General features: G+C 46.5%; 1 protein-coding gene across 1 annotated transcript; it reads right to left on the bottom strand.

Moving 5' to 3' along the window:
- Nucleotides 1-1648: 1648 nt before the first annotated feature.
- On the bottom strand, nucleotides 1649-16140 carry hspb1 (heat shock protein, alpha-crystallin-related, 1). Its single transcript, XM_038814506.1, has 3 exons — nucleotides 15697-16140; nucleotides 8842-8905; nucleotides 1649-2108 (listed from the first exon to the last, which is right to left on the bottom strand). The coding sequence occupies exons 1-3, from the start codon at nucleotides 16067-16069 to the stop codon at nucleotides 1919-1921; spliced, it is 627 nt and encodes a 208-aa protein (XP_038670434.1). The 5' UTR covers nucleotides 16070-16140; the 3' UTR covers nucleotides 1649-1918.
- Between the last annotated feature and the right edge of the window lie 429 nt (nucleotides 16141-16569).

The following is a 16569-nucleotide window of genomic DNA, read 5'->3' as shown; positions in this document are numbered from 1 at the left end:
GCCTTCTCTCAGAGTGCCATCCAGCAAGCCAGTTGTGCTGGCAAACCTTGCTCTGCACATTCACTCCCTTCACATCAGGAGCCCCAGGACCCCAGAACACAGACCACTGCTAGGGAGAGCGTGCTAAGGCGCCCTCTCCTGATCCACACACTTACTCTTTGATCATGAGAGGATTCCCAGTGGTGACGCCCACCTCTTTAGTGTTTGATTGTTGGCAGCTGCTTCTATGGTTCTGACACCCCTAGAGTTCAGGCACACTGTTCAAGCATAAAGGTTTGCTTGACATGCAATGCACTAATCATCCTCTGAGACATGGCACGTGTATCCTCTCGGAGATACTCATTCTCATCACCAACATTCTCATCTCATCAAGAGTGTGAAGTGCTGTCACAACTAACTAGGCTATGTCCTGAGTTGAAATAGCCTTCCGCTGTGAAGCTAGAGGCTGCTCACAGTCAAAGCGAGTGAAATTGACTTTCAGGACAGAAACCACAGCAGGGCTCTGTCCTGTAAGTGTTTGGTGGGACAGACAGGCTGCAACTGTGATTGGCCCTGTTATGGGTCTCCACAATATTGAAAGATGGCTTGAAGGCCTCACAGACACCAAGCCGCTTACCATCGCAGCACTGGGGCGATCCCAACCTCAAACGCTTCAGCTCCATGACCAAGCCCAAACCCCCTGACGGGTCCTCCATTCCGCTACCCCCCTCCCCCCTCCACCCACCCCTCCCTGAGCACTGGGGGAGCAACTTCGATGTCCCTGAGCTGCATGCCGAAAAATGGAAATACTTCTTCACTCCATTGCATCAGCTTCACGTTTTTGAAATGGAGTATGAAACGATACCCGCGTAATTTCTCGCTAGGGAGTCGGGTAATTTCCGGGAGGCTACTGCATTCAATCTCGCTAATGAAGGTTAATGAAATGCTTGCCCCTTTTGGGCGAGATCCGGAACTCGACATTGGGAGCGGGCTGGGTGGATTGCAAACTGGCCGCGTCTAGAATAAATCTTGATTTTGGCCTTTCCCACTGCTTACCCAGCATGCCCCTGATCCGCGCCAGATGCAACACATTGGTTAAATCGTGCCCAAGAATATTGGTGATGGGAATGTTGATGAGTGGAATGTTGATGATTGGAATTAAGAAGACGGGAATGTTTGTGATGAGAATGTTGGAGACGGGAATGTTTGTGATGGGAATGTTGGAGATGAGAATGTTGGTGATGGGAATGTTGGAGACCGGAATGTTCGTGATGGGAATGTTGGAGACGGGAATGTTTGTGATGGGAAAGTTGGAGATGGGAATGTTGGTGATGGGAATTTTGGTGATGGGAATATTGATGCTCAGAATGTTTTTAATGGGAATGTTGATGATGGCAATGTAGGTGTTGATGGAAACCTTGGTGATAAATATAGGTTGGTGATGCTGGTCTTGTACTGGGACAATTTGGGATTCAGTGTCAGAACAGGATCCACAATCAAGGAGGATGGGAAAGAGAGAAACAGCTGGAATATTGAATGGAAACTGCAAATGGTCAGGAGGCCATTCAGCCTCGGAAAGCTAACTTATTGTTCTAGCTTACTGCCTTCACTTCAGGTATGGTTCTGATGAAGAGTCACAGCGAAACATTAATCACACTGGATGTCATACTAATGGGATAAAAAGGATTTATTTTTCTTCTCATCATTTGTGTTTTCTTAAATAAAGTTCAGTGTTCATCTAACAACAATTTTACCAAAATGTGGAAAGTCTCTAAGTTCTGAAGAAGCTGCAAATGCAAGGACAGGAAATCTAACAGCCAAAAGACAGCTGGAAATTAGTTCACAACCAATTAATGATTAGAACTGGTAAATATTGGCTGGCCAACCTGGCCACCCTGCACTGTGCTGATGGCAATCTTTTGTAATTCAGGTCTCCAGATCACTTATTTGCTGCTTCAGTTGCTTTCTTTGAATCCTGCAGTCCGATCTGGGCTCTGGACTCATACGTAACTGGGATGGTGATCTCGGACGATTGCAGGGCTGGTTTCTTCATTGGCGCTTCCACTGTCAGCACGCCACTGGGTGAGAGCGTTGAACAAACTACAGCGGGATCCGTATCTGGTGGGAGGCTAGGACAAAGGGAAAGAGAGATTACGTTACATTGGCACCTCACTGGTTACATTGCAGAAACCCAGTCACCAAGGCAAACCCTGCGTTTTAAAATTATATTCTTTCATGGGATACACCTATGGCTTATTCCTAATTGTCCTTGAACTGAGTGGCTTTCTCGGACCATTTTAGAGGGCATTTAAGAGTCAACGACATTGCTGTGGGTTTGGAGTCATATGTCGGCCAGACCAGGTAAAGATGGCAGATTTCCTGAACGACAATAAGTTTGCAACAATCACGCAGTGGTTAGCATTGCTGCCTATGGCGCTGAGGACCTGGGTTCGAATCCCGGCTCTGGGTCACTGTCCGTGAGGAGTTTGCACATTCTCCCCGTGTCTGCGTGGGTTTCACCCCCACAACCCAAAAGATGTGCAGGAAAGGTGGATTGGCCATGCTAAATTGCCCCTTAATTGGAAAAAATAATTGGGTACTCTAAATTTATAAAAAAAAAAAATAAAAAATAAGTTTGCAACAATCAACGATAGTTTCAAGGCCGCCATCATTAAAACCAGCTTTATATTCCCAGATTTATTAATTGAATTTAAATTCCACCAGCTGCCATGTTGGGATTCAAAATCATGCCCCATTAGCCTACGTCTCTAAAATGCTATCCTAGTGACATTATCTCCCCTCTCAGAATAGTAAGATGTCTTACACCAGGTTAAAGTCCAACAGGTCTGTTTCAAACACTAGCTTTCGGAGCACTGCTCCTTCCTCGGGTGAATGAAGTGGTATGTTCCAGAAATATATATCTTGACAAAGTCAAAGATGCCAGACAATGCTTTGAATGCGAGCATTTACTGGTAATTAAGTCTTTACAGATCCAGAGATATGGGTAACCCCAGGTTAAAGAGGTGTGAATTGTCTCATGAATTCATCCCCCACCACCTGGCCTGGGCTTGCGAAATCCTACCAACTGTCCTGACTTGAGACAATTCACACCTCTTTAACCTGGGGTTACCCCTATCTCTGGATCTGTAAAGATTTGATTACCTGCAAATGTTCGCATTCAAAGCATTGTCATGCATCTTTGACTTTGTCGAGACAGATGCCTCTGGAACATACCTCTTCATTCACCTGAGGAAGGAGCAGTGCTCCGAAAGCTAGTGTTTGAAACAAACCTGTTGGGCTTTAACCTGGTGTTGTAAGACTTCTTACTGGGCTCACCCCAGTCCAACGCCAGCATCTCCACATCATCCCTCTCAGAATGGCAGCATAGTTTGTACAGCTGTTAGTCTTATTGGCCACACACAACCTTGAAATGATTCGCAACCATAACATGAGAGGATAATTTTGAAAGCAGCTGGATAAACATCTGGAAATGAGCTTGGTGTTTGAATGGGTAGAAAAAGACGGAGATACAGAACTTACCCTTAAGATACAATGGGGCTGAGCACTCATGCTCTTCCTTGTCCTTTAAAAGGCAATGGCACCTCTTTTTTTAATCTGGCTTTTTTTTAAGCATCCTGTAGAGGTCCCTTTAAGGGTTGCTGGTTAGGCCATTCCAGCTCAGTGCCAATTGGTGAATCCTGAGAAGACTGCTCACCTGCACATGGAGGATACCACAAATGGCACAAAACCCCCAATTTAAACTTTTCAGCAAAGGCCTGTTTCAGGTGAGGTCGGGGGGTAAAGTCGCCTGATGACCATAGGCTGCTTTCCCCTTTGAGGGGGAGAGCTGACTGTTGGTGATTTAACCTGAGGATCACCCACACCTCAGGCGAGGGACAGGGTGGGGCCTTCATGAATAACCTCGTGCTGCTGGCCTTGCTCTGGCCTTGCTCTGCATCACGAACCAGCTGTCCAGCCAAGTGAGCTAAAGCAGCCTCCAGAGTTTTGGGGTGAAGGCCCCATTTTGAGGCCCTCTTGAAAATAGAGCTGGGTGTGCCTCAGGAGGCCAGTGGGTGGCAGAGGTCAGTGCGAGGGAGTTGTTTTGAAAGAACTTACACACTGTAGCCTTCCTGCCATCCGTATTATCCCAGTGTTCCTAGGTTCGCATACTCACAGGTCTACACAAGCACAAGTTCCCAGATAGATCATATTTTATATTTTACTGAAGTTGAAATTAAATTTGAACCACGCCCACCCCCTCCGCCAAGGTTGAAGATGACCTGTAGCTCATGACTTTCTACTCGGGAGTCAATGTTAACAGCAACACTGTGATCTGAGCTGTTCAAGAAATTGAAATTGATTGTCGCCTTGATATTTTCAAGGAATGTACATTGTGGTAATTACTGTCAGCATCTGATATTCAGCTCATATTAAAGTATGAGGACTAAAAAGCCATACTTACCCACCTTCCATGATGTACCACTCACAGGAGAGTGTAGGACCAGAGGGCATATTTGTCGAACAAGGGGACGCTGAGTTAAGATGAATTTGAGGGAGAATTTATTCTGTGGAATTCTTTACCACGGGAAGCTGTGGAGGCCGAGGCCTTGAACATGTTCAAAGCTGAGATCGGTAAGCTTATAATCGGTGGGCGAATTGAGGGTTAGTGAGAGAAGGCAGGAAAGTGGACTTAGTGAGCGTTATATATGAAATGGCCTTATTAGTTGGCGGAGCAGGCTCGAAGGGCGAAATAGTCTACTCCTGTTTGTATTTCTTCTGGTCTTACGAGTTATGCTTTAGGTTTGCTGAAATTCCAAAATGGGGGCAGCAGGGTAGCATGGTGGTTAGCATAAATGCTTCACAGCTCCAGGGTCCCAGGTTCGATTCCCGGCTGGGTCACTGTCTGTGTGGAGTCTGCACGTCCTCCCCCTGTTTGCGTGGGTTTCCTCCGGGTGCTCCGGTTTCCTCCCACAGTCCAAAGATGTGCGGGTTAGGTGGATTGGCCATGCTAAATTGCCCGTAGTGTCCTAATAAAAGTAAGGTTAAGGGGGGGGGGGGGGTTGGGTTAGGGGTATAGGGTGGAGATGTGGGTTTGAGTAGGGTGATCATGGCTCGGCACAACATTGAGGGCCGAAGGGCCTGTTCTGTGCTGTACTGTTCTATGTTCCAGTGTGAGAGTTGCGAACAATGACAACAATAAGAATCAGATTCTTTTAAACTGTCCACTATTCAGGGGTAGCAAATTAACTGCACCTTCCATTAAATCCAGCCAGAATAAACTGGATTTAAACTGGACCTTTGCTACTGTACAGAACCTGAGTATTATTGGAAAAATGGACATGCTGTTGAAACTTTATTCTTGCACTCATAAAATCATAGAATCCCTACAGTGCAGAAGGGGGCCATTCGGCCCATCGAGTTTGCACCTACCCTCTGAAAGAGCATTCTACCCAGGTCCACTGCCCTGCCCTCCCCATCCTTTCCCCGTAACCTAACCTGCACATCCCTGGACACTAAGGGGCAGTTTAGCATGGCCAATCCACCTAACCTGCACATCTTCGGACTGTGGGAGGAAACCGGAGCACCCGGAGGAAACCCACGCAGACACGGGGAGAAAGTGAAAACTCCACACAGACAATCACCCATTGAACCCGGGTCTTTGGCGCTGTGATGCAGCAGTGCTAACCACTGTGACACCATGCCGCCCTCATCAGGGCAATTCGTAAGAATAACAAATGTAAAGGAAGCAACAATTTATACTGCATGAGAAGAGAACGCTGATCAGTTGGCAATTTGACTGGTAGAAGTATTGCCATGGAGAATGCATCGGGAAACAATTAACCACCATGCAGTCACATGGCCCACATACCTGGCATCACACCAGCACTGAAATTCATAGAGCAATAGAAAAGTTACAGAACAGAAGGGAGCCATTCAGTCCATCTTGTCCATGCCAGCCCAAGGACACCCAGGTGCCCTTTCTAATCTCACCTTCCTGCATGCAGACCGTAGCCCTGGAGCTTACAGCACTTAAAGGTGCAGATCCAGGTACTTTTTTAAAGTGTCTCTGCCCCCAGCGACAACTTGGGCAGCGAATTCCAGACACACACTGCCCTCCGCGTAAATAAATCCTTCCTCATGTCCACTTCTGCCACCTATCTTGAATCTCTATTCCTTGGTTCTAGAATTCCCCACCAAGGGAAATAATTTTATCCTGTCCACCCTAGCTCTTCCCCTCATAATTTTGTACACCTGAATCAAGTCACTCCTCAGCCTTCTTTGTTCCAAGGAAAATAACCCAAATTTATCCAATCTCTCCTCATAAATACACTTTTCTATCCCTCACAACATTCTTGTAAATCTCCTCTGCACACTCTCCAGAACAATTACGTCCTTCCTGTAATGTTGTGGTCAGAGCTGAACATAATCCTCTAGTTGTGGCATCATTATATTATAATATTGGCCTCCAAACATTATATCCTTACTTTTATATTTTAAACCTCTGCCAATGAAGGAGAGCATTTCATATACCTTCTTTACAACCTTGTCTACTTGAACTGCTACCTTTAGACACCTGTGCACTTGTACACCAAGATCGCTCATTTCACCTAACCCCTTAGTATAATCTCATTTATTTTGTACTCCCTATAACTATTTGACCTCCCTAAATGCATGACATCACACTACTCTTTGTTAAAACCCACTTTACCGCGCACTCCACCAACCCATCATTTTGGAAATTATTGCTATCCTCTACACTATCCACTACTCGGCCAATCTTTGTGTTATCTGCAAATTTCCCAATTTTTGTAAGGAGCACGAAGAATCCACACCAAGTTGGTCAAAACAAAAACTTACTTTATTTTACAATGACTGTTATATGAAGCTCCAGTAGTTCCCTACTGGGTCTTCAATAGTCGGTGCCTTACTGGCCGACTCTATCTATACACAGCCAGACATTGTTAAGGGTCCCCCGCCCCCTTATCAGGGGAGCTCATATCCTGCAAAATCCAGGAGGTAGTTAATCAGTCAAGCTCACAGTGTGACTCACTTACACGTGCGAGAAGCTTACATATATTCACACACAGGGCCTGTACTCTGCAGTCGGAAGAAACATGTCCAAGTATTATGCCTTTTTCAACAAAACGAAAGGTTGTAGACAGCCATTCCCTGATTCCCCATTCCCCATGGCAATGCCTCAACCAATCAGAGACGGCCTGCCTGGTTTGAATTTGTACAATTGGTTGTACAACTGTTCCCTGGTGCATTCTGAATCGCAAGGCCTCTACCAATCAGAGTTCACTTGGCAACTAATTAGTTGAGCAGCACGGTAGCACAAGTGGATAGCACTGTGGCTTCACAGCATCAGGGTCCAGGTTCGAGTCCCTGCTGGGTCACTGTCTGTGTGGACTCTGCATGTTCTCCCCTTGTCTGCGTGGGTTTCCTCCCACAGTCCAAAGACGTGCAGGTTAGGTGGATTGGCCATGATAAATTGCCCTTAGTGACCAAAAAGGTTAGGATGGGTTATTGGGTTACGGGGATGGGGTGGAAATGAGGGTTTAAGTGGGTCAGTGCAGACTCGATGGGCCGAATGGCCTCCTTCTGCACTGCATGTTCTATGTAATTAGCATTCTTTTCTCATACTGTATAAATTGGTGCTCCCTTTACAATTGGTATTCTTGTGATATGTCCTGATGAGTGCAAGATGAAAAGCTTCAACAGCATGGATATAAATAATTCACTTGAACACACTTATTAGGATCTACATGGATTTTGCATATAATTAGCAGGCCTGACCCAGTATTCTCTGAGGCCTCTGCGATTCTACATCTGCAAATGGGCCGAGTTCCCGATGGCACGGTTCACTTGTGCTTTTAAAAATCGTGAAACCACTATCATGGCTGCTGAGGGAGAGAGAGGGGGTACAGAAAGTGTCGAAAATAGCCATAGTTTTCTCACAGTTGTGCCGTTGGCCAAGGGCTTCTGCCAGAGTCCAGGGGAGTAGGCAGGCGTGGCCAGGAGATGGGCTGTGGGGTCGGGATGAATGGACACAGAACACCATTGCCATGGCCAAAAAGGCAGCCGTGCCGCTGCGCACACCGCTGACAGCCCACTGTGAACTTAGAGCCATGGGTTGTATAAGTGCCCTCCAAGGGCACTCCCCTAGGTACCCTCTGGCCCCAGCCAACCCATCAGTGGGATGGGCGCACTCCAGCGCCACCTTGTTGCCTGGGATGAGTGTGTGTGAGTATTGTAATTTGTATATGCGACTTCAGCTTGTCAACCTCCCGAGTGTCAATCACGAACCTGGTGAATCCCGCACCGTTTTTTATTGGAATCGATTGTGTTCCACGTGCCGCCCCACAGTCGCTGAATCAGTCCAGGTTTGGTGCCAGTTTTGCTGTGGTGAAAGTCTACGAATCGTGCCTCAGCGTCAACACTTAGTCTCAGGAACGGAGGATCCAGCCCATGGTTTCTCACAGTCCATGGTGGTACATTCCTGACATGGTACCTTGCTCAATGGCAGCGCCAATTCCCGGCTTTCCCCATTTCGTCTTCAGAACCACGTCAGGGACACCTTGGATGAACTGCATCACAATCTCTGCTCAATTCTCCAATCCCATTCCATTCTCCAATTCCATCAAGTGAGGCCTGGGCTTAATCCCGGGGAACTGGATTGGTTTGCTGGGCTGTGGGGAAAGGGCAGGGGAAGTGGAACTAATTTGATATCTCTGCCAAAGAGCCAGCAGAGGTGTGAAGGGCCAAATGGCTTCCTTCTGTGTTGCTCATAATCCTTGAATCTAAAATGCAACTCAAAATGATAGGATTACCACAAAACAATTTATCAAAGAAATTACTCACAGATATTTTCGAGTAAAACACCTTGAAATAAAACCATGTTCATCCTGCCTTTCCTCATGCTTGCCTGCAAGAGAGAATAATTGACGTTTTCAATAAAGGTGGTTAAGGTTCATTGTAAATAATGATCATATTTTTACCAGGTAAGTTACATCTCCACAATTCACAGTTAAATAGATGAAAATATTTGTGGGTATTTGCGTGCAAATTAGTTACATAACAGAGCAAAGTGTCCCTCAGCAACCCATTGAAAATCAAACTCCTCTCATAAAAATGGAACCTTGCTGTTTAAAATTACCCATAACCTCCTGAAATGATAACAAAAGATTTAACCTTCTGGGAATATACACCCTAATTTATTTTACATGTCAGATTCCTATTGAATTGTTGGCTCTTTGTTCTGGAAGGTTCTTCAAATGCATTTTGGGCGTGAGGCTGTCACAACATTAGTGATGTCAAGAAATGAATGGTAATGCAGCCTTTGCGGCATTTTCCCATTTATTTCACTTCCACGATTTCCCAAATTGCGATCCCAGCAATTGAGGCCCTGTTCCAGAGGTACACGTTCAAAACATTAGCCCTCAGGCACATTGACGTGAGAAATATAAAGGTCTTGTTATTGCAGTGTTTTTCTGAAATTGTAGGTTTATCTATTGTTAACCTTGGGTGTAGAAGGATTAGAAACACATAATAGGATCAGAGAATCATAAAATTTGCAGTGCAGAAGGAGGCTATTCGAGTCTGCACCGGCCCTTGGAAACAGCACCCTACTTAAGCTCACACCTCCACCCTATCCCCATGACCCAGTAACTCCACCTTTTTTTGGACACAAAGGGCACTTTCCCATGGCCCCCACCTAACCTGCACATCTTTGGACTGTGGGAGGAAACCGGAGTACCCGGAGGAAACCCACGCAGACACGGGGAGAACATACAGACTCCGCACAGACAGTGACCCAAGCTGGGAATCTAACCTGGGACCCGTGAAGCTAATGTGCTAACCACTGCGCTACCTTGCTGCCCACTATAATTAAGTCTCCATAGTCCCAGATGACCGGAGGTTGCTTTCCCCTTTAAAGGGGGAGAGCTGACAGGTGGTGATTTAAGCTGAGGATCATCACACCTCAGGCAATGGGCGAGGTTGAGAAGGCGAGACCTTCATGAATAACCTCAGCCGTTTCGGAAATTGAACCCATGCTGCAGGCCACGCTCAGTGAGGGTACGGATTAGTCCCAATTCTGACCATGGTCGGGATATTCCATTCCCCATTAATGAATACTCTGCCTCTCCCCAAACTATGAAGGCAATCAAGTTTACATCCTTTTGAATTGAATGCTGTACTTAATTTAAACTGGATCAATTGTGTTATTGATGGATCTGTGCACAATTTCAAAACAGCTCAAATCAGTAGTGACCCCACAACTCTAATATAACAATTATTATGTCCTCGTTAAAACCTATTTCTGTTAAACAAGCTTTTAAACACTTGTATTTGAAAGACTTGTATTTATTCAAAAGTACGTCATTGGTTGTTAGGCACTTGGGAGGCTGTGAAAGGTGTTGTAAAAATGTATGTTTTTAAAATTCTTTTTAGTAGTCTGTTTCAAAAAGGATGCGGACGTGGATTGCTGTTCCACCTCCACCATGATTAAGCCCGTGGTTGGAAGACTGATGGACGGTCTTCCCAACCTTCTGCCAATTAATGTCCTGCTGCGGACAATTAACACCCACCATTGATAGTATTAATGCAGCGGTAATGCAGTGGGGCCGGGGGAGGGCGGGGAGCGGGAGTTCTTACCACACGGGGAGACACGATAAGCAAACACTCTTCTCGTTCAAAGGAACTCAGCGCCTAATCGAGGGAGCTGTCTGCAGGAACAGGGGCATCACTGAAAGCAATTTCCTTGCTACCAACCACCATCATCCCCGTGACTCCACTTGATTCAACCCAATGTGCCTGTGCCAGCTCTGAGCATGAGATAGTCACTCTCCCCACCCTCTTTACCCAGAGGCTGAAAATGTTTTCTTGTTTTCTCTCCAGGTAGTTATCTAATAAATACCCTTTTGAAATCTACGATTGAATCCACCTTCGTCACACTGTCATGCAGTGCATTTCAGGTAATTGGAACAGGACAAATAGGAACAGGGATAGACCATACAGCCATCGGAACATCTCCACTATTATTTTCTTTATTCGTTCAGGGGATGTGTGTGTCACTGGCTGGGCCAGCATTTATTGTGCAACCCTAATTGCCCCTGAACTGAGGGGCTAGGCCGTTTCAGAGGGCTTTTAAGAGTCAACCACATTACTTTGGGTCTGGAGTCACATGTAGGTCAGACCAGGAAAGGATAGCAGACTTCCCTCCCTAAGGAACATTAGTGAATCACGGATTTTTTTTTTACAACAATCGACAATGATTTCATGGTTGTTACAAGAGGATTCGATCCGGGTCCGTAGAGCATTACCGCAGGTCTCTGGATTACGAGACCAGTAACAATATCACTATGTCAACGCCTCCCCATTCAATCCAATCATGGCTCATCTCAGGCTTCAACTGCATTTTCCCACCCGATCCCCACATTCCTTCATTTCCTGAGAGACCAGAAATCTGTCTATCCCCCAGCCTCAAGTCTAATAATAAGCTTTTATTGTCACAAGTATGAAGTTACTGTGAAAAGCCCCTCGTCACCACATTCCGGCACCTGTTCGGGTAAGTTGGTACGGGAATTGAACCCGCGCTGCTGGTCTTGTGCTGCATCACAAACCAGCTATCTAGCCCACTGAGCTAAACTAGCCCAGTATATTCAACAATGGAGGATCCACAACCCTCTGGGGTAGCGAATTCCAATGAGTCGCAACTCTTTGTGTGAAGACCATTTCTCCTCATCTCAGTCCTAAATGATCGACGCCATATCCTGAGATATTCCCAGAGAGGGGAAATAACCTCTCTATGTCTACCCTAGCAAGCCCTGTCAGATATTTCAATGAGATTACCTCTCATTCTTCCAAATTCCAGAGACTATAGGCCTAATTTACGCAGTCTCTCGTCACTGGACAACTTTTACATCCCAAGGGCCAATCTAGTGAATCTTTGCAGTATATCTCTGCTGAAAGGATATCCTTCGTTGAATGTGGAGAACAAAACTGCGCACAAGATAATGTGTGATCTCACCAAACCCCTGTGCAATTGTCGCAGGATTTCCTTATTCTTGTACTCCAATCCTTTTACAATAAACGCCGCAATGCCATTTGCGGGCATAGTGGTATTGTCACTAATAATCCGGAGACCCAGAGTACTGATCTGGGGACCCAGGTTCAAATCCTACCATGGCAGATGGTGAAATTTGAATTCAATAAAAATCCGGAATTAAATTCTAATGATGAGAATGAAAGCATTGTCACTTATTGTAAAAACCCATCTGGTCCGTTAATGTCCTTTCGGGAAGGTTGAGCTGACATGTGACCCCAGCAATGTGGGTGATTCTTAACTGCCACTTCATTGAAGGGATGGGCAACAAATACACTGGCCATATCCCATGAAAGAATGAAAAAGATCTGCATGCTAACCTTCGGTGTCTGTTCCTTATGCAAGTACACCTAAGTCCCTCTGAACATCGATATTAACAATTTCACCCCTTATTAAAAATAATCTGCTTTTCCATTCTTACAATGAAAATACATAACCTCACACTCCCCCCCCCCCCTGCCCCCTCCACATCTGCCATATTTTGGGTTCTTTTCATTTAACCGTTTACATTCTCAAGCTGTACATATCATCAGCAAACTTAGAGACATTACTCTCCATCTCTTTGTCTCGGCCATTAATATAGATTGTAAACAGCTGAGGCCTCAAGCACCAACCCTTTGGCAGTTACAGCTTGCCAACATGAAAATGCCCGATTTATGCCTACTCTTTGCTCCTTATCTGTTGATCAATCTGCTATCCATGCTAATATATTGCTCCCAATTCCATGAGCCTTTAATGTGTTGTGTAGCACTCTTTGTTGAAAGCTGTTTAGAAATCCAGGTGTACTAGATCTTCTGGTTTCCCCGTATTTACTCTATTAATTATATGCTCAAAAATACTCAATACATTTTTCAAACACAATTTCCCGTTCATGAAACCATGTTGGCATTGTCTGATCACACTATCATTTTCTAATTGCATTGTTAAGGCTTCTCGAATAACATATTCCAATATGTTCCCGATTATTGATGTCAGGCTCACTGGTCTGAATTGCTTGATTGCTCTCTCCCTCCTTGAATAGCGGTGTTACATTTGCTCATTTACAATCTGCTGGGATTTGTCCAGAATCTAAGGAATTTTGGAAAATCAAAACCAGCTCAACCATTATCTCTGCAACTATCCCTTTTAGAATCCTAAGGTGTAGGCCATCAGATCCCAGCCATTTTATAGAATACAATTTCATAGAATGTCTAGAGTGCAGAAGGAGGTCATTCGGTCCATCGAGTCTGCACCAACCCCCTGAAAGAGTCCCCTACTCAGTCCCACTCCCCCACCCAACCAGCCCTATTCCGCGCAATCCAACCTGCACATCCCTGGACACTAAGGGGCAATTTTAGCATGGTCAATCCACCTCACCTGCACATCTTTGGACTGTGGGGGGAAACCAGAGCTCTCGGAGGAAACTCATACAGATACGGGGTGAAAGTGCAAACTCCACAGAGGCAGTCACCCAAGGCCATAATTGAATCCGGGTCCCTGGAGCTGTGAGGCATCACTGCTTACCACTGCGCCACTCTTTTGTTACATGAATTGAGTTGTTGAAGGTTAGTCCCTTGAGCTTCTCCAATACTCTTTCTCTGCTGATATTTAATTACCTTAATTCCACCACTCATTTTAGCCCCTGCGTTACCCTCTACTTCTGGTTTGTAACGTGTGTCTTCCCCGCTCTATCACGGCAGCCTTGCAACTTTATTGCCCTCTCGTGCCAATCCAACTTCCTTTGCAAATCATTGATTGTCTCCACTCCCACCAGGCAGTACGTCCCAGGTCATCAACACTCTCTGTGTAAAACACTTGCTCCTCACGACCCTCCACCATCCACCCCCCACATAAGATTATTAGGTATAGGAGCAGAATTAGGGCATTTGGACGATGGAGTCTGCTCCGCCATTCGATCATGGTATGTTTCTCATCCCCCATTCTTATGTAAATCCTAGTCCCTGTACCATCAGCTAATGAGAACAGTGTTGGCATATTGCATGTCACAAAGTCATATTAGTGGGTCAGAGCCTGTGGAAAGACGTCCCCAAAGTTAGAGTTAATACTAAAACTGCTATTCATAGCACATCTGTCACTGTTACCAGACATCCCTAAAGCTCTTCATGATAAGCAATACGGAAAACCTGAGCGCTAATTTGCAAACAGCAAAGCCCCACACAACAACAATTAATTGAGTAAGTGATTATTCAGGTTTTTGGTTGCCTGAGGGATGAATGTTGGCCATGATCACCACCTTAATAGATAAATTAATAGAACCCCTGCGGCACGGTAGCACAGTGGTTTGCACTGTTGCTTCACAGCACCAGGGTCCCGGGTTTGATTCCCGGCTGGGTCACTGTCTGTGGGGAGTCTGCACGTTCTCCCCGTGTCTGTGTAGGTTTCCTCCGGGTGCTCCGGTTTCCTCCCACAAGTCCTGAGAGACGTGCTTGTTAGGTAATTTGTACATTCTGAATGTCCCTCCACATACCCGAACATGCGCCGGAATGTGGCACCTCGGGGCTTTTCACAGTAACTTCATTGCAGTGTTAATGTAAATCTACTTGTGACAATAAAGATTATTATTATAAGAGTGCAGAAAATGGTCATTTGGCTCATCGAGTCTGCACCAACCCTCCGAAAGAGCACCCTACCTAGGACCACTCCTCCACCCCATACTGTAACCCCATCTAACCTGCACATCTTTGGACACCTAAGAGGCAATTTTAGCATGGCCAATCCACCTAACCTGCACATCTTCGGGCTGTGGGTGGAAAGCGGAGCACCCGGAGGAAACCCACGCTGACACGAGGAGAAAGTGCAAAGTCTACATAGTCACCCAGGGTCAGAATCAAACCTGGGTCCGTGGTGCTGTGGGGCAGCAGTGCTAACCACTGTGCCACCGTGATATTCTCTGGTGCAACCAGGCAGGTTTCATAGAATCATAGAATTTACAGTGCAGAAGGAGGCCATTCGGCCCATCGAGTCTGCACCGGCTCTTTGAAAGAGCACCCTACCCACGCCCACACCTCCACCCTATCCCCATAACCCAGTAACCCCACCCAACACTAAGGGCAATTTTGAACATAAAGGGCAATTTATCATGGCCAATCCACCTAACCTGCACATCTTTGGACTGTGGGAGGAAACCGGAGCACCCGGAGGAAACCCACGCATACACGGGGAGAACGTGCAGACTCCGCACAGACAGTGAACCAAGCCGGGAATCGAACATGGAGCTGTGAAGCAATTGTGCTAACCACCGTGAGGCGGTGCTTGCCCTCTACTTCTGGTTTGTAACGTGTGTCTTCCCTGCTCTATCATGGCAGCCATGCCACTTTATTGCCCTCTGGTGCCAATCCAACTTCCTTTGCAAATCATTGATTGCCTCCACTCCCCACTTTAACATCACATTTAAGCACTACACCCTCTTTGTCACACTAGAGACTCAGTAGTTCCACCCCATTTGGATTGGGGAATTCCTTTTTCCCATTGAGCCATTCTGACACTGAACCTTGCCATTTCCTGGTCGTGTTTCAGAGTGGGGGGGGGGGGGGGGCTGACACAATTTCTAAACGGAATAAACCTCTTGCCAGGTAAGAACCAGGATTGGGTTGTCCGAGATGCTCACTCACCAGTGATCTCCACATATCCATCCTTGGTTTTCACGGTGATTTCCTCGGGGGCGAAGTGGTTGACATCCAGGTTGACCTTCCAATTGTCCGAGGTGACCTTGATCTCGGATAGGCCGGTGCTCTGCTGCCGGCTGAGGACACCGGCCGGGGCGCTGGGTGCCACCGTGCCCACCGCCGCCGCTGGCTCGGGGATCTCCGCCAACGAGGGGCGCAGGTAACCGGGCCACATGCCCGGCCAGTCGATCGGCCAGTCGCGGGTGAAAGGCGGGAGCCCGAAGGACTGGTCAAAGAGCCGGCCCGGATAGTGCCAGTCCCGGAATGGGTCCCAGCTGGGACTCCGCAGGAAAGAGAAAGGAATCCGCCGCTCAGACATGACGGGAAGAGAGCACAAAATGGGGAGGGGGGGAAAACTTCGGCCAAAGTTGGACAAAGTGTGGATGAGGCAGGGACGGCGGTGCTTTTATATCTGGGAGCTGCCCGGGGTATATTTAGAACAGTTTCCACTTGCTGCCTTATTCTAGGGAGAGCAGTCATTGTTGTGGAATGCTAGCAAAGGAACCAACTTCTAGAATATTCCCAAAAGCCAACCAGTCCCTTTTCAATTGTCTGTGTATGAATTTGGAAAGGTCAATAGAATGCAGGTACAATATGCTATGTTTAAAAAAAAAATCAAGTACCTATACATAGAAACATAGGAGCAGGAGCAGGCCATTCGGCCCTACGGGTCTGCTCCGCCATTCATTATGATCATGGTTAACCATCCAACTCAAAAGCCCCCCCCCCCCCCCCCCAATATCCTTTGAACCCCTTTGCCCCACTTGCGTTATCTAAAGGCTTCTTGAAACCATAACTATGGTTTTTGGCTTCAAGTAC

This window comes from Scyliorhinus canicula, chromosome 12 (genome assembly GCF_902713615.1).
Source record: "Scyliorhinus canicula chromosome 12, sScyCan1.1, whole genome shotgun sequence".
NCBI lineage: Eukaryota > Metazoa > Chordata > Chondrichthyes > Carcharhiniformes > Scyliorhinidae > Scyliorhinus > Scyliorhinus canicula.
Note: the sequence above shows the minus strand (reverse complement) of the source record. Positions and strands in the feature narration are given on the sequence as shown.

Excerpts from the sequence above, each read along its gene's own strand:
- hspb1 (XM_038814506.1), bottom strand. The coding sequence starts at position 16,069 with ATGTCTGAGCGGCGGATTCCTTTCTCTTTCCTGCGGAGTCCCAGCTGG. Across the intron at positions 8,906-15,696 it reads TGGATATGTGGAGATCACTG|GCAAGCATGAGGAAAGGCAG; the intron begins GTGAGTGAGCAT and ends TCTCTCTTGCAG. Across the intron at positions 2,109-8,841 it reads TGTTTTACTCGAAAATATCT|CCTCCCACCAGATACGGATC; the intron begins GTGAGTAATTTC and ends CCTTTGTCCTAG.